Below are 20,684 nucleotides of genomic sequence, written 5' to 3'. Positions count from 1 at the left end.
AGTTCTTTATATATTTTGGATATTAATCCCTTTTCGGCTATATCATGGGGAGAACATTTTTCAATGCTAAAGAACCTGTGTACATAACTTTCAAATGGATGGTGTTAGATATCAAGCTATCAAGCTAGTCTTAAGTTGTTGACAATAACCTAATAACTGCGATTTAAATTTTTTTTCAAGTGAAATATTTATAAGGCTCAAATCTCGCTTGTAAGTTAGCGCATCATTGCCCACCCGCTCGCACAAGCCCCGAGAGCGCAGGTTGGTGCGTGCGGGATTTGGTTCCTATCGGCCTCCGTGGCGTCCCTCGTCAACTTCCGCCTCTGACGGGCCGCCGACGCGGTGCACTTCCGGCAGCGGCGGCTCGAGCGGCCGAAGCAAGATGGTGAGTGACTAAGGGTTTCGGCTGGTAGTGGCGGTGCGACGGGGTCGAGGCGACCCGAGGCGCGAGAACCAGGCGGCTGCCGGAGGCACTCGGTCCACCCGCCGGCCCGGTCTCCTGGGGCGGGCCTTATCCCGGGGCGCCGGGGCCGGGGTTCGGCACGGAGGGTCCCCCAGGCGGGCCACGGGGGCGGCGGAGCGGGTCAGGTGGCCCCGCCTCACTCCTGCGCCGGCCAGGGCTCTGCCAACCGGCGCGGGGTGTTTCGGCGGGAGCCTCCTCGAGTAACTGGGACGAGTGCTTTCGGAGCCGCGCAAGTGGAGGGATGTGCGGCTTGAGCGGAGGGAGGGATTCGCTCCAGCTGAGGAGGGAGAGCGAGTCGTGGGAGACCGCCCGGAGTTGGAGGCATTTGACGGAGGCCTTAAGATGCTTTTCTAACAGGTGGACCTCGGAGGGAAAGGTCCCGTGGTGCGTTAGTAATAATAAAAGCAGCTAGCATGTATTCATTAGTTCGCGGATTGATGCTGCACTTTGGCGGAGGGAGGGCGCAGGCTCTGCTCTAGGCGCTGGGGATACAGGGGGTGAGCATGACTGACCCAGTCTCTGCCTCTTGGAGCTTACATTCTCAAGAAGGCAGACAAAAAATAGAGGAAGGAATATGTGATATGACGTCGGGGCGGGTGGCCGTCGCTTAGGGCTGTTCTGTAGAAGGGGATAGGATGGGGAGGGGTGGCTATTTTACATAGGATGTCAGCGAGCCCCGATGAGGAGGTGAGATTTGAGCAGAGATCTAAATAAAATGAGAGAGTGGCTTATGCAGATACGTGTGGGAAACTGGTCTAGGCAGAAGGAACAGCGAGTGCAAAGGGCCTGAGATGGGAATGTGTTTGGCCTGTATCGTGAACAGCAGGAAGCCCCGACCACAGTCGTACAGGTCTTAGAAGGACTTTGGGGTAGCAGTATTCTAGGTATGATAAACACGTGGCAGGTACTTTTCCAGCATTTGGTCATTATTCTTCTCAACAGTCCCTTGAGGTAATTATTATTATCCTCAGCTTACCAAGGAGGAAACTGAGACAGGGTAAGCGGCTGTGCTAGAACACAAACCCTGTCGGTCTTTGCTATGAGGTACTGGTAATCCAGGCAGTAGAGGAACACAGGTATTGGTGTCCCGTGGACCTGAGTGTGATTCCTGGCTACCTCTCTGACAGCTTTGTGACAACAGGCAAGTCACTTAACCTCTCTCAGCCTTCATTTCCTTATCTGTAAACTAGGGGTAATGATGGTGCCCACCTCATAGCGTCTGTAAGAATAAAGGAGATGATACCCTGAGAATGTTTAGCGCACTGCTTGGCATATAGTGTAACGCGTATACTTGTTATTATTTGAGACTGAGAAACATCATGTAAACGCCCCAGACATGAAGAAGTTCGGGACCGACTCAGGAAAACGTCCTCCAGTGGGGCCAGACTTGCGGGATAATGGGAAAGGTAGATGAACCTGGGAAAATTAGTTGCAGCCAGTTTGGCAAGGGCCAGTTATGCCAAGCTAAAGAGTTTGGGAGCAGTTGAAGGTTTTTGAGGAGATTTAAAGGATAGGCTCTTTGTTGTAGGCGGTAATAATTGGATTGGTGAGGGAAGAAACTAGACCTGGAAATCTCAGTTGGGAGACTAGAGCCCCAATAAGATACGATGGCCTGGACAAAAACAGAGACAGGGTGTGGACAGAAGAGAGAGTGAAGAACTGAAGCAGAGTGGATGTGTTTCAGAGCCCAGACTTTATAACCAGACTGACAAAGTCCTGACCCTGACATTTCTTATTCGCCGATGATATTGTACTGAGTAGGTACTATGAGTCATGCAAATTTGAAGTGTTTTACGTGCATTACTTCATTTTCAGCAACAAATAGGAGCTAATACCATCCCCACTTTCCAGTTAAGGACACCAAGGCTCAGAGAGGTGACTTGACTTACCTGAGGTCACACAGCCTATTAGGAATGAAGTCGGAATTCAAACCTGGATACATTTATTTCCTTAGCCCATGTTCTTAGGCTTGTTGCAGTTCCTCATCTAGAAAGTAGTAGTAATGAACCCTACCTTGAAGGATTGTCCGGGATTAACGCGCTAGTGAAGGAGAACGTCTAGTGCAGACTTAGGCGCATCGTAAACCCACCTCAGACATCAACTGCCCCAGCCAACAGCACACTTCCTCAGGGGTGTAATTGATTGTGAAAGGCCTGCAATTTGGACTGCTTATTGCAGTAAAACTAATTCTATTTCCCAAAATTTCTCAGAGCCCTTAATTACCTTCTTCAGAATAAAGTGCAAAGTTTTAAGAATCCTGCATGTTGGGAAATAGATTTGACTTTAACTCTTTCAGGTAACGATGAGAGGGTTGTTTTGTCCTGATAATGAAGCTGGTGCTGTATTAATTTAGAGGAAGTGATTTAAGGGGACAGAGGGCCCCTCTAATCAAGTAAATTCACTATTGCTTATTTCAAATGCCGTCATTTCTGAGACACTGCTCTGTGTGAAACATTGTCCTGTAACTGAAGGGTCTGTTTTAAAGTCAGAAATCCCACTGAACTTATTAATACACTAAGTTCTTGATAGCTTAAGGTGATTCAACTTTTTAGATTGGGAAGAAGGACCCGCCCAATCGCCCCAGTCTTTAGGGATGGGAGATATTTAAGCTGCCATTGAAAGGAAAGTCTCCTGGATCTTGGTGTGATCCTAGTAAGGAGTGATTGTTGAGTAGGTTAAATGATTTAGCTTTCATGGCCCAATTTCATGAAATATACTCTTGGTGGCCTCAGCCAGGTAGTTTTATGTTAGAGAGTGTCAAGCTCTATACCTTCCCCTCAAGAAGGGGTGGTCTTAAGATCTTAGTCTCATAATGACACATTAGTTATATCTGTTTCTTAATAGAGTTGTCCTTGATTTAAGATGCAGTCTGTGGCAAGGTGCACCATTGATCTACTAACAGCTTTTCAGGAAAAAGAAATTCTGCCACATTAAATGTACATGTTGACTGCAAGGTATATCTTGAGTTCAGAAATGTTAAAATGAGGGGAAGTGTTGGTGTCTTAGAATTGCAGGAGAATAAGAAGGGTTTTTTGAAGTGATCATATTCTGAATTTATACCTCTGTCTTAATTTTTTTTCTTTTTTTCAGGGTCAGAGTCAGAGTGGTGGTCATGGTCCTGGAGGTGGAAAGAAGGATGACAAGGTAAATAAATAAGAAGCCAGATATGTCTGTCATGTGAGTAAATTGAGGAAAATGTCAGATCTCAGCTGAGAAGTTCTTTGGGGATTCATGAATTTTAAAATGCAAAATAAATGATCTCTATTCATTTAACCAGCCTAGCCTACAGATACAATACCCTTTTTGTGTTTTACAAAAGATTATTGACCATCACGTAGGTATTTATGAATTAATGATTTTTAAAGGTGTAAAATTAATAACGTTATAGAAGTGTTAAAATAAATTGCCTGTGATTTTAGTGTTTAATATCCTTAGGTGTGAAGAATTGTGTCAAATCATTTCACCTCAGACTTCTGGCATATAATTCTGAATTCTGACCTCTGTTCCTTATTGAATGATCTATCAATGTGCATTGTAATAAAGAAGGATCAGTTACATTCACTTATTAACATTGCAGGAATGTAAAAACAGATTTTGGGGTTTTTTTAGGACAGTTTTTAATAACATCCTAAAAGATGAGGAAAATTATATTACCTGAAAATAGATGATGGTCCCGCGTAAGTGTTTTAATATGATTTCTGTGTGATTTTTTTCCCTTGCTATTCTGAAAACTCAAGGACAAGAAAAAGAAATATGAACCTCCTGTACCAACTAGAGTGGGGAAAAAGAAGAAGAAAACAAAGGGACCAGATGCTGCCAGCAAACTGCCCCTGGGTAATGACATGGTTCCAATTCCTAGGGGGACTGTCTCTGTGTGTGTAGCTTAGAGGTCTGAATGTGGAGACAGGAAATAGGGCGTGGTTGAAGCTCTAGGTCTGTGACTTTGTGGGGCATTCTCTAGCTTGGAATAAAAGCTATATTTTGGTTTTAACAGTATACACAGGATATCCAAATAAGGATATCTTATTTTTCTGTAAGATGTTACAGAAAAATCCGAATGAACTTTTTGGCCAACCCAATACACAAAATCCCTCTCCCCTTTGCATTTGGGCACCTGCTTACTTAGGGTCACCAAACTTTGAATTTTTCAGTGTCTGTCCAACTAAAATAAGTTTAAGTGTTAACTTCTTTTTGTTCTTAAGGATGAACCGAATTAATTGCAAACTTCAAGCTCCAAGTATAATAAAACTTTCTTTTTTAATTACAGTGACACCTCACACTCAGTGCCGGTTAAAATTATTGAAGTTAGAGAGAATTAAAGACTATCTTCTCATGGAGGAAGAATTCATTAGAAATCAGGAACAAATGAAGCCTTTAGAAGAAAAGCAAGAGGTAAATTGAGAAATTACTATAACTTGCTTTTTTACAAATTGAGTTCTACTTAGAACTTAAAACTGTTAATGAATAAATGAAATTCATTTTCTGGCTTTAATGAATCATTATTTAGCTGCCTTTTTAAAAAATTTTTTTTTATTTTAAATTTATTAATTGATTGGTGGCTGCGTTGGGTCTTCCTCATTGGGTCTTCGTTGCTGCGCGTGGGCTTTCTCTAGTTGCGGCAAGCAGGGGCTACTCTTTGTTGCGGTGGGCAGGCTTCTCATGGCGGTGGCTTTTCTTGTTGCGGAGCTCAGGCTCCAGGCGCACGGGCATCAGCAGTTGTGGCACGTGAGCTCAGTAGTTGTGGCTCTCGGGCTCTAGAGTGCAGGCTCAGTAGCTGTGGCGCACGGGCTTAGTTGCTCCACAGCATGTGGGATCTTCCCAGACCAGGGCTCGAACCCGTGTTCCCCGCATTGGTAGGCGGATTCTTAACCACTGCGCTACTGGGGAAATCCTTAGCTGCCTTTGAAAAGTACCAACTGCTTTGTGAATCTAGTGAACTGTCAGCATCGTCTACTTTTTAGGTCTAATCTGCTTTTCCTTCTTGGCCTACTCTTATGTAGGAGGAAAGATCAAAGGTGGATGATCTGAGGGGGACCCCAATGTCGGTAGGAACCTTGGAAGAGATCATTGATGACAATCATGCCATCGTGTCTACGTCTGTGGGCTCAGAACACTACGTCAGCATTCTTTCATTTGTAGACAAGGATCTGCTGGAACCGGGCTGCTCGGTCCTGCTCAACCACAAGGTAAGTTGATAGCCTAAGAAAGCCCATTGGAGTGCTTTCTTCTTCCTTGCAGATCCGTCCACCGGTCCTGTGGAAGTAGATCACCAGAGCACTCCAAGGGGTAGAGAAAATTCTGTGATTGCCATTTCATTGTAAGTGGATTGTGTGAACCTCACATTCCTGTGTTAAAGCTTAATGTTCCCTGTTAGGTGCATGCTGTGATAGGGGTGCTGATGGATGACACGGATCCCTTGGTCACAGTGATGAAGGTGGAAAAGGCCCCCCAGGAGACATATGCTGATATTGGGGGGTTAGACAACCAAATCCAGGAAATTAAGGTATGTCGAGGAACCAGCTCTGGGTTTTTAGTATTTATTTACTTTAAAATATTTATTTATTTACTTAATTACTTGGCTGCTCCAGGTCTTAGTTGTGGCATGCAGGCTCTTCAGTTGTGGCATGCATGTGGGATCTAGTTCCCTGACCAGGGATTGAACCTGGGCCCCCTGCATTGGGAGCTTGGAGTCTTAACCACTGGACCACCAGGGAAGTCCTGAGCTCTGGGTTTTTAGACCTTTAGTTTCTTACTGCTGTCTTATTTAGGGTGCTTGGAGTTGTTTTGCATGTTTTATTTTTTCTTTATTGATCAGACCAGTAACTGACTCAGACCTTGCTAGTGGTTGTGTTTTGTGTTGTTAATACTGAGTTAGGTAATAGAAGTAAGTATAAATTGTATGATAGTTCTTGCAGCAGCAGTAGCTTAATACTTTTTACATGTAATGTTTAATAATTATCTGTGTGAACATGTTTCCAATCGTATTGACTTCAGCTGTGGCTATCCAGAAACCTCCAGTGATGTCTGGGGGTAGGGTGAGTGGCATACACTTGCACAGTGCTGGGGTCTAGAACGTTACCCCCAGCTCCTGCCATGGTCCTGGGGTCAGGGGCGCGTGGTGGGCCAGCCCTCTGCAGGTTCTTTCATCTGCATGGAGGTCATTCAGAGTGATCACAGATCTCCACTGGTGACTCTCAGACAGCTGGGAAATAGCCATCATATCCCTAGGTGGTCACAACAGAAAATCTTGCCAGCTCCTGCCTGCAGTTTCATTGAAAAGGGTGAATTTTAGCTTTAAGTTTCTTTTGCTCAGGAAGCGCTTAAGTGTTACTCAAGGTTGACTTTTACTGGGAAATGAAAGGGAAATTGGGTGCTATTAGGAAGAGGGGAAGGGTGCCGGGAGCTCAGGACAGAGGTCCTCTTCAATATGTCCTTGCTGCTGGTGGAAGTCAAACATTGTCTCTAACAAGAATAATTGAAATTTTAGCTTATTTTTGTTGAAAGTGAGATGTACCCATGATGTCAGTGAATGAATCTGATAAATTTCAGTAAGAAAGCCTTTTATTTTTACCAAGTGTCTGTTTTCTTTAGGAATCTGTGGAGCTCCCACTCACTCATCCTGAATATTATGAAGAGATGGGTATAAAGCCCCCTAAGGGGGTCATTCTGTATGGTCCACCTGGCACAGGTATGTGTGCTCTGTGTTGGTCACTTTCCAGGCACTGAGCTCATCTCTTGAGCAGCAGCATTAGCTGGTTATAGTGACTTAGCTGTTGAGTGAGGATGCCACAGTTCCTTAGTTTGAAAATGTGCTCTAAGCAGCATGATGGACATTTCTGAATAAGCAGCTCCTCTGGAAACATACCTATTGCACGAAAGTATATATTTCTGTATAATAGGTGTACTAAGAAACTGAACTATCTTAGGCTTGTAATTGTAGACTTAACAGAGTTAATGTGTTAAAAACAATAGTAGGGATTACAACAGAAGATAAACACCAGTAGGCAACCCCCCCCCAAAATGCCTGCTCAATGTGAATGCATTTCCAGTTCCCCAACACACCTGCTGTATACTCAAATGTGCTAGATTTATGTGTTATAAAACATAATGCTTTTAAATATTTTAAAGAGTAATGTCTGTTGAAAATATTTTGTAAGAAAAAATAAAAATAAACAGGGTGCTCAACTTTGGCTGTACATTGGAATCACCTTGGGAGCTTTAAAAAATACTGATGCCTGCTCCCATCCCTGAAGATTCTGATCTGTTCATCTGGAGTGTGGCCAAGCATCAGCACCCTGGTGGACGACCACTGTTTTAAAAGCTATCCTGTGCTGTTCAGATTAGGTTCCCCCTCCTGGTCCATGGGTACTGAATGAGTCTAACATTGGATGAATAAATGGATAAAGATAAAAATGCATATACGTATCGGGTTCATTATGCAGTAAGTTGACCTGAGTAAGTTGTATAGTCATTGCTATGTAAATTCCAAAGGAAGAGAGGTTATTTGATTGCGTGAACTGAAGCCATGTTGCCAAGAGGGTCTGTACTGAGGATTGCCCACGCTGGAGGGACAGGGAGCCAGCTGTACCCTGAGGCAGGGAGCTACTGCAGCCTGTCATTTTACAGCCCAGGGAAGTGAGTTTCAGAGAGGCCAGCGACTAGCCCAAGGCCCCATTAGCTCTGGGAATTGAACTGGTACCAGGGCTGGAGCTGGAACACAGGCCTTCTGACCCACAGCCGTGAGCCTTCTTTGGGGCACAGGTGCTGACAAGGGCTAGAGTGAAGTACCGGGTGTCAGCCCTGTTGGGAGGAAGAGGAGACTGGTTCAGGGATCCCTCTGGCCACTGAACATCCCAGCAGCTGAACTTGGCTGCTTCTGGACGGTAAGATCCCATCCACTTAGAAGGTCCTTTTGGTCTTCTGTCAGCCATCCTTAAATGATGCCCTCAGGGAGCAGTCCGGCCTTCTATTAAGCCTTTGAGCCTGCCACTCTGACTGCCCGACTGAGGGAACACCATCGCCCTGTCTTGTTGCGAAGCTTAACTCCCTGTCCTCCTTCCCACTTGCACGAAATCTTTCGTGTCACTCACTCACTCGCCTGCCGGCCTCCTCCCCTTCCCGTTACAGGCCTAAGGGTGGTCCTCGTGCCAGCTCTGCCTCTAACTGCCCCTGTGTCCTGAGGTGACCGCCCAGCGCTCACCATCAAAGGGGCCATGGTCTTGAGCTCTGAAGTTCTCAAGTTGGTACTCTTTGCTTACTCTTGTTCTTGATCTAGGAGGAATATCAGGGAACAGAGCAGGGTTGGAAATGTCAGGTCTTCCCTGAGATCAGTGGGGAACGTCCCATAAGGGCACACCACAAAGAGAAAAGTCTCTTGAGCTTTGAGCAGCTCTCAGCTGTGGGCTTCATCAGGATCTGGTCTTGGCTCAGCTGACTGAGCCCTGGGGCAAGCCCACAGCAACGTCTTCAGGTAGCCCCAGGGCACTGCAGGCCCTGCTCAGGGACACTGTGTGTCCTTCAGTCAAACCTAGGGCTCCCAGGCCTTTATTTCATCACTGATAGTTTTGTAGGAGCTGAGTTTGGTTCTCTAACCCTGGTTGCATTAGGTCAGGTTAATATTATATGCAACTTTGAATAACTTGCAGTAAAAAGTATTTTCTGACATTATCATGATGAACTTAGGAAGATGGTTAAAAATAATCAAAATATGTTTTTTAGGTTTTTTTGAATTTCCTCTTGTCTGCTTTGGAGAACAGAATGCTTTTCATAGAGGGATCCACCCATTCTTGATGTCTTTTTAAGGTGATAATAAGGGTTTTAAAGTTAAAACAGCACTTGAGATTTTTTTCCCCCCTTTTTCTCTTTCAATCTAAAATAGGTAAAACCTTACTAGCCAAAGCAGTAGCAAACCAAACCTCGGCCACTTTCTTGAGAGTGGTTGGCTCTGAACTTATTCAGAAGTACCTAGGTGATGGGCCCAAACTTGTTCGGGAACTGTTTCGAGTTGCTGAAGAACATGCACCGTCCATCGTGTTTATTGATGAAATTGATGCTATTGGGACGAAAAGGTAGACTTTCTCTTACCTCTTTTGTGTTATCTAGAGGTAAAAGCCATATGGCTCTTCTCTGAGAATGACCGATCGTTGGGCACTCCCTACATGGCCTGCATGTTGGTTTGCCACCGTCCCTACTGGGTTGCTTCCATGGATGCTTTAGGCTCTGCTCTCCCACGTGCCAGGTAACAACTACCCGGCAGTTGATTGGTCAGTCAGTAGCCATGCCTTGAGCACCTGCTCTGAGCACGGCACCATCCTGACTCTGGAGACACAGCCATGAGGATGAGTCTCTGCCCTTGAGGAGCTCAATCGTGGAGACTGAATAAATCACATAATTTCAGGCATGAAAACCGCTACGAAGAAAATAATGTGGTGTTCATCTTGGGCTTTGGGAGGGTGTGACATATAGGCTGAGACAGACCTGTGTTTTGTAATCCCCTTTAACAGGAGATCAGTTGGGTCTTCACTTCTCCCTCACTTCTTTTCCAAAGGTATGACTCAAATTCCGGTGGTGAGAGAGAAATTCAGCGAACAATGTTGGAACTGTTGAACCAGTTGGATGGGTTTGATTCAAGGGGAGACGTGAAAGTCATCATGGCCACAAACCGGATAGAGACTTTGGACCCAGCACTTATCAGACCAGGTCACGTTTGCTTTGGTTTCATTGTGGAGAATGAACGTCCTTATGTGGATTTGTATTTCTTAGGAGCACTTTGGGGAGAATATAAATGATACGTGTATGGCAAATACTGCCTTGAAACTTAGAATAATTCACCAAAACTGTGTTCCCTTGAGATAATCATGATGTAGTCTGTGTAGCTTGGCTCCTTCAGCCTCGAGATGCCTTTTTTTTTTTTTTTTAAAGAAATAATTCATGATAGCTCAGGTCCATTTTTTACATTCAGGTAGTACCAAAAGAAGCAGTAGCTAATTTTACTGTCTTTTGTAATGTTTTTAACATGATTGATCGATCTCTCCTTTTCCACTAACTGTGCCATTTAGGAATCGCTCCTTTCGTTTGTTTCTCAAAGTACCAGAGCAGAGAGGATTTTGTAAATGAGATGAATTCAAACGTTGATATTTACAAACTACAGACATGAGTGTTCACTTTTTAAGATCTGGACCTCCTTCCATAGGACGCTATGTGACTGAGACCACTCGTGTGAGGAGACTAAGGCCTCTCCCGGGGCGCCCAGGGGTGTGACTGAAAACCTTTTATACCCACAGGCCGCATCGACAGGAAGATCGAGTTCCCCTTGCCCGATGAAAAGACGAAGAAGCGCATCTTTCAGATCCACACGAGCAGGATGACACTAGCCGACGACGTAACCCTGGACGACCTGATCATGGCTAAGGATGACCTCTCTGGTGCCGACATCAAGGTGGGGACCTGCGCTGGATTGTACCTCTTTATTTTATCGTATGTGTGTATGAGTTTGGACGTTTCTTCCCAGATGACCAGAGTTTAAAGCAAGGTCTGGCAGCACTGAATACGGCCACAGCCTGCTTTCTGGGGGAGGACGTGGGTTGATGCCACGGTTAGGTAGGGGCGGCACACACAGGCTGTTTCACGCTGGTGCCTGCACTGAACTGCGTATCCCTGGCATCTGTAGAACTAGGTTAGTGTCTCAGTTGGGGAGTAAATCTCTCTTTTTAAAATTTAAATTACCTTAAAATTCTGTACCAACTTCTTATTTAGAAAAATTTCAAGCCTTCAGAAAAGTTGCAACAAAAACGCCCACATGCTCATCACCCCCATTTACCAAATGTTACCCTTTTACCTGTTTCTTCTCTCTGTATGCAGAGCACACTCTTTTCTGAACCATCTGAAATAAATATCCTAAAGGCCATAACCAGATAGAATCTTCAAAGACAGGATTGTGTTTGTATCATATCATGTTGCTTGGGTTCTTGTTTTACTTTTGGCAAGTAATTATTGAGAAAATAAATATATTAGAATAAATACTGTACTGAAACTTGTAAATATTTAACCAGAAAATACAAGTTCTCTTCTGACTATAGGTAAATGAAATGGATGTACACTCTGTTTGGGCTCTAAATTTCTAGAATAATTTTATCTATTTCTTAGGAAGATCACTCCGTTTAATGAAAGCAAGGTTGTGAGAACTTACTGACCTGCCAGGCCACACGGCGGGTTAGAACCTGAGCCAGTCCTCTTCCTTAGTGAAATATTCCCAGTTTAAGCCACCTCAGGTCCTTTGAGAAAATAATTAGAATGTTTAAAACATTTTAAAAATCTAATCATTCCCAAATGGTTTGAGAACTTCGTGTTTAGGTTGGGTGCCTACACCAGATTTCAAAATAGCACTCTCTCAATCGTTAGCATAAAAAGGATTTCACTTTCTGAACACACTGTTTCTTCTTACAGGCAATCTGTACGGAAGCTGGTCTGATGGCCTTGAGAGAACGTAGGATGAAAGTAACAAATGAAGACTTCAAAAAGTCTAAAGAAAATGTTCTTTATAAAAAACAAGAAGGCACCCCTGAGGGGCTCTATCTCTAGTGGACCACAGTTGCCTTCCAGGAAAAGGTTGGCAGTGTGTCGACCCCCTCAGAGGTGTGAGGTTGGGGAAGTTGCCCAGGAGTCCACGTTCCGGTTGCTCTTCACTAGCACAGCACCCCGAGTACCTTCTGAGCACGATGGGTAGGAGGCCCATCCAGCCCTCTTCGTATGTGGGTCGCGTGCACTGCTCTCTTCCCAATAAAGCGTGCTCTCTCTCAAACACTGAATCCTGTTTCTGGGCCCTCCACACCGGCCGCTCAGCAGCAGCAAGTCGGTGGATCCGGGTGTTTGTTAGGGAAGCTGGCTGACCAAAAGGACTGCAGACTTCAATACCTGCTGCCCCGTCACACCCCCAGAGCTGGTGGCAGTTGTTCAACAGCAGCTGATGGGAAAGCAACAATCATAAGTAAATAGCCGGCTATCTTGTTGTTTAAGCAACAAGAGCTGAGTCCCTACGGCCGTGGCTTCCCTTTTGGAAGGTCTGTGGAGCATGCGGGCTCTCAGCGCTCTGGAGGCAGGAAGGAGGTGTCGCTGTTGCTAAGAGACCGAGGCTCCTACAAGAGGCCTCAAAAGGGCAGGGCCGAAGAGTCCCATACCAGCCCTGCCCTCCCTTGTTCTCGGGTTCAGAACCTGGTCCCTCCCAAGAGTGTTCAGAAATGTGTCAAGCTTCCCCTTCCCTTTCTTTGTCTATTTCCTGCTCTTCTCTCCTTTCAGAACAGTTCCATCTATCTCAAAGCCTGTAAGTGGGGCAGATCAAGGAAAGCCTCCACTTCAATGGCCAACTTCCTTGGGTGCTCCGAGACGCTCTTTAGAAAGTGCTCTAGCTCAGGAGTCCCCAGGCCTCCACCTGTTAGGAACCACCGGGCCGAACAGCAGGAGGTGAGTGGCAGGTGAACGAAGCTTCATCTGCCGCTCCCCATTGCTCGCACTGCAGCCTGAACCATCCCCCATCTCCCTCCCCCCCACCCCACCTTCTGTGGGAAAACCGTCTTCCACAAAACCGGTCCCTGGTCCCTGGTGCCAAAAAGGTTGGGGACCGCTGCTGTAGCTGTGCTGCCCTCTGCTGCTTTTTCCCAACCAGTGTCCATCGATTTCTAGCCAAAATTCTATTCCACAGCACTGGCTTTTCAGGATGAGGTGCCAAGGAAATAGGCTTTCAGCAATTCTAGAGAGCATGATTTTAAAAAAAAAGAAAAAAGCCAGAGAGAAGCTGTCCACTTTTTAAAAAGCAGGACCTCAGAGAAGATAAAGCAATTTCCTCTCAGTCAAATGTAACTCAGTTCCTGGCAATCAATCAGAATGAGAGCGTGGCCAACACCGCTGAAAGCCACCTTCGGCCCGTGTCACAGGCAGCGCTGGGTTTGGTAGGAAGGAGCTCGCTCCATTCTCCACGACAGTGGCTGCTGGTGAGCTCCCCTGCAGCGGGGTCCTTATTTCTTCAGGCGGTGCCTTCTATGCGGTAATGTACACACAGAGTCCCCTAACAGGGCGTCCTATTAGAGCCCAGGTTCTGACAGCAGGGCTGGGGAGGGGCCTGAGGGTCTACATTGCTCCCAAGCGATGCTGGCTGCTCAGGCCATAGTCGAGGACGTCACTGAATAGGGTTCAGGGAGTAATGCGAACTCAACACATTTGATACAGGTGAGAATACCAAGTTTTAAACGACTCCCCACTGCTCTGGTCTGAAGATAAGGGCAAAATCTCTGCTAACCAGCCCAGGGGAGGAAGTCCTAGTATTGAGTAACCAGACATTTTTTTTGACTGCAAGACCCAGGAGACCTGGCAGGACCACCAAGGATGCCAACCGAGAAGGTACATTCACCCCAGCAGGGCTGGCGCTGGCTGGGCAGGGGAAGAGTGGACCAAACGAGAACTCACACACCAACCATGACAGGTTCAGTTATCACTTAGCATGATTCCTGTCTATGCACATATATACACACATATATAATATGCAAAACAATGGCTTTTGTGTCATTTGCACACGCAAAAAATGTGCAAGAGGTGAGAGACCAATAACCCAGACACAAACTATCAAGAAAGAAACTCCAAAGGCAGAGGTCTTAACACGCTCGCACTCATGTGTCACCGTCTCTTCTGGTGTCTCCTGGCTCCCACGGGGCAGGCGCCGAGGCCTCGGAGGCAGGCCCCACTCCCCTCCTGGTCGCTAGTCCTCAAGCAGAAGCTCCAGCTCCTCCAGCGGCAGGCGCACGCGGAGCTCCTTCTCCGTCATCAGGTCCAGGATCTCCTGCATCTCATCGGGGAAGTACTCCACGGCATCCAGGTACAGCACCTGGGGCCGGAGAGCAACACCCTCGTCAGCCGGCGCTCCCTCCAGCTGCCCCGCCACAGCCCACGCTCCCCTTGCCGTCCTAACCCGGCAACACCTTGGCGTGCTTCAGGAAGGACGGAACTCAAAAGCAGAGGGAACGTGAGTAAACTCAAAGGGAGACCCTCTCTTCCAAAGTGGGGCCAGCAGCTGTTGGCAGACACTGCGGTCACCATCAGCCTGGTCTCTGAACGTCTCCTGACTTGGGCTGTACGGGGCAGAGCTGGCACGTGGATCCCAACGCTCTCAGCACCTGGGATGAGCTTTGGGCAAATGTTGGGAACCAGCTGCCTACAGCAACGCTCCCGTGAAACGCCAGCTCCAGAGCAGGGAAAGGAAACAAATGCCCCTCAGTCTCCAAAGGGGATACTTTGACTATGGAAAGGCCTGGGAAGTGCCCTGTCCCCGTGACACTGACTGGATGAGGCTTGGCAGGGAGGTCCTTGGGAATCTGAAGAGACCATGGCCTTTAGAACTTACCTTTGCCCAAGGACAATTCTGAAGTGCTTTGTAGAACACACCTTTGCTTCTTTCTTTATTTCCTAAGGAAACCTGAGGCGAGGGGAAAAAATACAAAAACGATGAAAGAGAATCCAAGGCCATCCCGGTACTGGTCCACCCGGGGCACTGCCACAGTGGCTGTTGGGTGGTATGGGTCCACGTACCACGGGATGCCCTCAGGGGCGACTGCTGTGTCTCAGTGGGCCTGGAGTTGACCTTTAACACTTCTGACTTGTTTTCATCTCCTCCATCACTGTGGGCCATCACACCTGGCATTACTAAGAGTGCCTAGAACGAGGCCTTGTGCGTGAGGTGAGGGTGATAACTTCACACAGAGAAGATGTTTGCTTTAATACTTGCCATTTTCTGAAAACTATCTTAGAGAAATGAGGCGACCAGGATTACTGAGTCAGTAACCTTATCAAAAGCAAATTTCGGGTCAGAAATTTCAGTCAGAGCATGCAGATATTCAGCACGTTTTCAATCTAAGCACATTTTTACACTAAGATATAAAATCCTTATATCTTGTATCAACTCACACACAGGTGCTTTTCCCACACCTGCTGTGGAAGCCGGAGCAGCGTGTGTCCTGCCCTCCGTATCCCCGGGCCTCTCCCAAGTCCCAGGGAGGGACCTGTCCCTCCTCCAGGGAGTCACAACCCACGGGCAGGCTCCCCAGGCGGGCGTCCGCAGCTGTGAACGGGCACAAGCCGAGCTCAAGCCGAGCTCACGGAGCTGAAGTCTGTTCCTGGGCTTCCTGCCCGCCCACCTCCGCCCGACTTCCCGCTCCCACAGCAGAGCTTTCCAGCGGGTGCTGGCTCTGCCCGCCAGGCAGCCAGGGCATGGTGTCCACACAGGACCGGTGAGGGCTGTTGGCCGACCTCTCAGAAACGCGGGGGCGGCATCAAGAGACCCCCATCCGCAGCTCAGGACCTCTGTCTACCAAGGACAGCCTCGCCTCCTTCTCAGATCTTTCAGGCTAACTCCCACAGTCAGGAAGACTGTAACTCTGGCCTGTAACCAGCATCTGTGATAACCTTCAGGCAGGCAAGGCGCAGGGCTTCCTCACCCCCTCCCAGTGCCATCCACAGAGTCAGCCGCGTGGCCCGGGGGGCTCCTGCCTCCCTCCCTGGTATGAGCCTCGGCCATTCTGAGGCTGGACCTCTGAATTTATACCCAAGAAGCCAGTGTGAGCTGTCCTTCCTTCACACACCAAAATACTTCAATGTCCTCTGCTAAAATAGTAACTACGCTTAAGGCTTTGTTTGTTCTGGAAAGAAGAAAAACTGTATTCCTGTACTTTCTCAACCACTGTATTTGTGAGACTCACAGTTAACCCTGGAATCCAGCAAATCCAGGTACGTAAGTTGGCTAGCCTCAAATGAGAACTGCCCTCTGCTATTTCCTTCATCAGTCGGCCACTGGAAAACGCCTCTGCTGCATCAGGTATGAAAGGCTTAAACGCCAGGTGAAAGCGTGGGAGTGACCGTTTCTCCTCCAGGGAACCAGAGCCACACCCTTCCACAGTGGCCCCACGGCGTCCTGCCCTCTCCTGGCGCTCAGAGCCTACACCTCTCATTTTGGCCCTAATTTGATTTTTTCACTGAGTTTATCAAAGCGTTTAGGAGCTCACCCAGATGCCTCAGAAACTGGTAGGGGAAATCACTGCTCTAATTAATTCTTGGTCTGATGCTAATCTTTCCAAAAAGACAGACATTCCTTAATGGTCCCAGTCTTTTTTTCTAAGTCAACAAGAATTTTTCTGTCTACAGTCCACCCAGACTTGGCTCATGGCAGATCCTCAGTAAAAGTACTACACGTTTGCACTTCACCCTATTTGTCTCTACCTAAAAAAGACTGGAGAAGTTAAACTGGAAGTGTGCAAGCTCTCCCTCTTTTTAAATTTAAAGTCTTTCATTGGCTTGGACACAGAGTATTAGCGCTGGAACCATTAGGGAGCATCTGGCGTGCTCCTTCAGTGAGGGGCCTGACGACAGGGGTGGAGCTCAGTGGGAACCCAGCCCTCCTGCTGCCGCCCCAGTGGCCTCCTCTGGTAACGGGCAGGGCCCGCATCCAGGCCGCGCGTGCCCACGGACACCACGCTGGCGTGTCTGGACTTCTGAAGGTTTCCATTTCACACAAGGGAGTCAAGACGTAAAATCTGAGCTTCTGAGTCTGAAGAATAAACATTAAAAACACAGAAACTTTGGTGGTAATTCATCTTGATGCCGACTTCTGCCCACAAAATTGTGCCCGTTTGTCCTGGGTGTGCTGTCCTGAGATGCGTCCTTCCCTGCTACTCAGGCCTTTCAGAGATCAGGGGAGGTGCTCCCCCATGAATTCTGGACTCTAAGAGGATGGGGGAGGCCCAAACCTCTCCTAACCCCTAACTTACTCTCTCTGTATCTCTTTACACCTGACTCTGTCAAATGTCAATGGGAAATGTTCAAATACTTTGATCAACTTCTGAGAAATTATCCTATGGAAACAATCAGAGAGATACATATTTATTTATAAGGAAGGTCACTCCTGGCTTCTGAAAGGTACAATATTCAATGGAGGTCACTTTGATATGATTTAATAGCCTTGAGCTAAACAACACTCAAGTGGCCTAGAAGACTTTCTAAAAAAGCACGCAACTTGGCAGTAGATGTATTATAGTAAAGGAGGCCCAGCCCAATGCCAAACCTTTAAGCAAAGGCACAGACAATTGAAGACTCCATGAATGAAGCCCAGGAACCACCTTTCAGCCTGCACAGCACATTAACAAAACTAAATGGCCTCTCACCATGTTCAATCACTGTGGTACTTTTAAGTAAAAACAAAGTTGCTTTGCAAAGGTCTATTTTAAAAACCACATTCCAGATTGAATCTTATCTTTTAGTAACAAAACAGAATCAGGACCTGGAAATTCTTAGAAGCAGAATGGCAACAAATTTAGGTCTCTTTCAAATGAAAGCTCTTAGACCATTTCCAAGTTGTTGACTCAGCGAAGTCAACTAGGAAAAAGCCACATGACATCCTGCTGCACTGAACAGCCCAGGCATCACTCCTCGCGATCATTCTACCAAAGGCTCCAGCAGAAAAGGCAACTTGTGACCCCTCCCACGTCCTGAGAGACCTGACGTCATCCCACCAGGACGCCCACAGGATGAGCCAAGGCTGAGAAGGGCGCGGGCTGCTGGACACCCGCACCGCTCACTTGCGAAGGAGGAAGCAGAGCTCTGCGTAAACACAAAAACTCCGCATCTTTTCTTACCAAAAAATTCAAATACATCCTCCACAGTAAGGGGCACTGGCTGCCGTAGTCACTCCGCATCGCATTTTCAAACAGGGCTCTGATCCGATGCGTCAGGCCAGTCTCGGGAATGGTGGCGTGGACCTCTCTACCGTCTACCCTGCAAGACAAAAGCTCATGTAACTCCAAGACAACTTCCCACACCTACGTTGCAGTGGGAAGAGATACGTCAGTGACAGCAGACGTCAGCGACAACTGGATTTGAGCACATCGGAGGCAGTGCTGCGCCCAGGTCTGGGGACACGGGGGTGCAGGATATAGTATGATGTGGCTCCTCCAGGGCCAGAGGAAGCCAGTGTCCAGGGTGCTGTGGTGTCTCCGCCACACTGGGTCTGCCTAGAAGGCACACAAACTCCCTGCTTCTCTGTTTTCTAAGGAAAACCTACCCTTTCATCAGCAGAATGCAAATTTTACCATATGGGAAGGAAAGACCTTTCAGTTGAAAGTAGAGTGAATAAAATCCTGATGGAAGAAGTAAAAAACAAGTAAACTGAAATACTATTCTGGACCCCCCTGGTGGCTCAGGGGTTAAGAATCCGCCTGCCCATGCAGGGGACACAGGTTCGAGCCCTGGTCTGGGAAGATCCCACATGCCGCGGAGCCACTAAGCCCTTGCACCACAACTACTGAGCCTGCGCTCTAGAGCCCACGAGCCACAACTACTGAGCCTGCGAGCCACAACTACTGAAGCCCACGCACCTAGAGCCTGTGCTCCGCAACAAGAGAAGCCACCACAGTGAGAAGCCTGCACACTGCAATGAAACTAGAGAAAGCCCGTGTGCAGCAACGAAGACCCAACGCAGGAAGGGAGGGAGGGAGGGAGGGAGGGAGGAAGGAAGGAAGGAAAAGTGAAAAATAATTTATAAAAAAAAAAGAGAAAGAAATACTATTTAGAGGCAATTCTGAACACTCGATTTCTAAGGTCAGAGTGAAGCAACAACAAAGCTTCTGGAAGGAACAATGATGCCTAAGCCAATATGTTCCCAAGCCTGTCGTTTAACCTGCAGATGTAAAATACTGTATCCAAAAAAAAAAAAACATTTAAAACATGACACTGTTATCATCAGTAATAATAACAGAGGCTAGTAATTAGTCTGCACTCTCTTTGTGCTCGGTACTCACCCTTCCCAGCAACCCTCTGAGGTAGGTTCTTTATTCCCATTTTACAGAAGGGGGAACCTACTGGAGACATGAACTGACTTGTCCAAGGTCACACAGCTGCTAAGTGGAAGAGCTGGGATTTGACTCCAGATTCCAACACCAGAGCCTGTGCTCTTACCCCCATGCTTTTACTACACCTTCTCAGACACCTGAAGACCTGGCGGTCACCACTCATGCACCATAAGCAATGCTCAGGGATCCCAAAAAGCACGGCCTAGGGAGACAGCCACAGGAGCCTCTGACGAAAGGTGTTGCTACTTGCAAGTCTCTTATTCCTTTTTCACCGTGTTTTTCTACAACACGGAGGAAGCCCCCGGCAGGCGTTCCAGGCCCGGGCCGCATTCATTTCTGTATTCTGGAGGCCAAGTGGGTGGTGGGAACACGGCAAGCATTGCGTAAAGGTTCCTGGACACAGGGACAAGATGCTCTGTAGTTACCTCTGCACAGTTTCCACTAGTCTTTTCCTCATTTTCTCAGCTTCAATTGCAAACAACCACGGCTCCAAGGGTTTGGCAGACCTGGTGATCGCATCGAAGAATCTTCTGGTCTTACTGGCACTGTGGGACTTATTCTGAATCTGTACATATGACCTCCAAAGAACCTGGTTGCCCGGATACAACTTTAAAGCCTCCGAGAGAGCGTCTCGCAGAGGAGCCAGCGGGTAGACGGCGACTTTCACGTGGAACCTGAGCAGGCTCGTGTGTGTCAGGGTGACGGCCTCGAGGACGCTGCTCAGGCTCTGCGGGCTGGCACTGCCCTCCAGACCAGGGCCCTCTGCGGAAACAGAGACCTGGTGTTTTGCAAGTACCTGCTCATATATCCGCACAGCAGCGTCGATCCCTAGGGTCAAATACTGGAAGAGCATAAAGCATTTAACCAGGCTAATCAGGCGGCTAAAGGAATCGGAGACACAGCTCTCCCCCAAACAGTCCTGCAGCGCGTGTTCATAAGCCTTCCGAGCTTTCAAAATGTGAACGGCCGAGACTTGCCCGGTGTAGGGCCCGTAGGCCCCATTCTCGGTCAGTCCGGTCAATACGTGAATGGCTCGGGCTGGGGCGGCCCCCCTCACGTCCGGCAACAGCTCCACCTCCAGCTCGGCGTAGAGGAGACCGAGCTCACACAGCTCATGGTCCTTCAGTTCTCTGCTCCCTGCTATGCCGAGTGCTGTATCGAAAACTTTTCTGGCATCCTCTGTGTTGCCGAGCAACCACTCCAGATGCGCGTACTGCTTCCAGAGGCAAAAATTGTTGCGGTTGTCTGGCTCCTTAAGGAGATTCTTGGCTAGTTTTTTGCAGTTCTTTCCTTGTGATTTTAATCTCTTCTTGTTTTTAGTGTGCAGACACCAAACGACC

The 20,684-nt window shown here is 47.5% G+C and overlaps 2 protein-coding genes across 6 annotated transcripts in view; one reads left to right on the top strand and one right to left on the bottom strand.

Annotated features, from left to right (window-relative positions):
- The first annotated feature begins 298 nt into the window (after window positions 1-298).
- On the top strand, window positions 299-12,263 carry PSMC1 (proteasome 26S subunit, ATPase 1). The gene is made up of 11 exons (XM_082383734.1): window positions 299-385; window positions 3,554-3,607; window positions 4,201-4,297; window positions 4,731-4,855; window positions 5,464-5,649; window positions 5,838-5,966; window positions 7,055-7,151; window positions 9,342-9,531; window positions 10,011-10,162; window positions 10,747-10,901; window positions 11,909-12,263. Exons 1-11 carry the CDS (start codon window positions 383-385, stop codon window positions 12,041-12,043), a joined length of 1,323 nt encoding a protein of 440 aa, XP_082239860.1. The 5' UTR covers window positions 299-382; the 3' UTR covers window positions 12,044-12,263.
- NRDE2 (NRDE-2, necessary for RNA interference, domain containing) overlaps window positions 11,979-20,684 on the bottom strand; it is a 47,271-nt gene continuing 38,565 nt past the window's right edge. The window contains exons 11-15 of one of the 5 annotated variants that reach the window (XR_014242217.1): window positions 19,770-20,683; window positions 18,133-18,271; window positions 14,853-14,924; window positions 14,122-14,336; window positions 11,979-12,425 (exon numbers count right to left, since the gene is read on the bottom strand). Coding sequence is in view for 2 of the 5 variants with exons in the window: in XM_082383660.1 (XP_082239786.1) it covers window positions 14,211-14,336; window positions 14,853-14,924; window positions 18,133-18,271; window positions 19,770-20,683 (1,251 nt within the window). In the remaining 3 variants the exon portion in view is untranslated. The other 4 variants (XR_014242218.1, XR_014242219.1, XM_082383660.1 and 1 more) reach the window with 4 other exon arrangements.

The sequence above is a fragment of the Balaenoptera borealis genome (assembly GCF_965194805.1).
Source record: "Balaenoptera borealis genome assembly, chromosome: 3".
In the NCBI taxonomy this organism is placed as follows: Eukaryota; Metazoa; Chordata; class Mammalia; order Artiodactyla; family Balaenopteridae; genus Balaenoptera; species Balaenoptera borealis.
Note: the sequence above shows the minus strand (reverse complement) of the source record. Positions and strands in the feature narration are given on the sequence as shown.

What these genes read in the sequence shown, in the direction of transcription:
- PSMC1 (XM_082383734.1), top strand. An exon ending in TGCCAGCAAACTGCCCCTGG is followed by an intron (nt 4,298 to 4,730) that starts GTAATGACATGG and finishes TTTTAATTACAG; the next exon opens with TGACACCTCACACTCAGTGC. An exon ending in TCTCTGGTGCCGACATCAAG is followed by an intron (nt 10,902 to 11,908) that starts GTGGGGACCTGC and finishes TTCTTCTTACAG; the next exon opens with GCAATCTGTACGGAAGCTGG.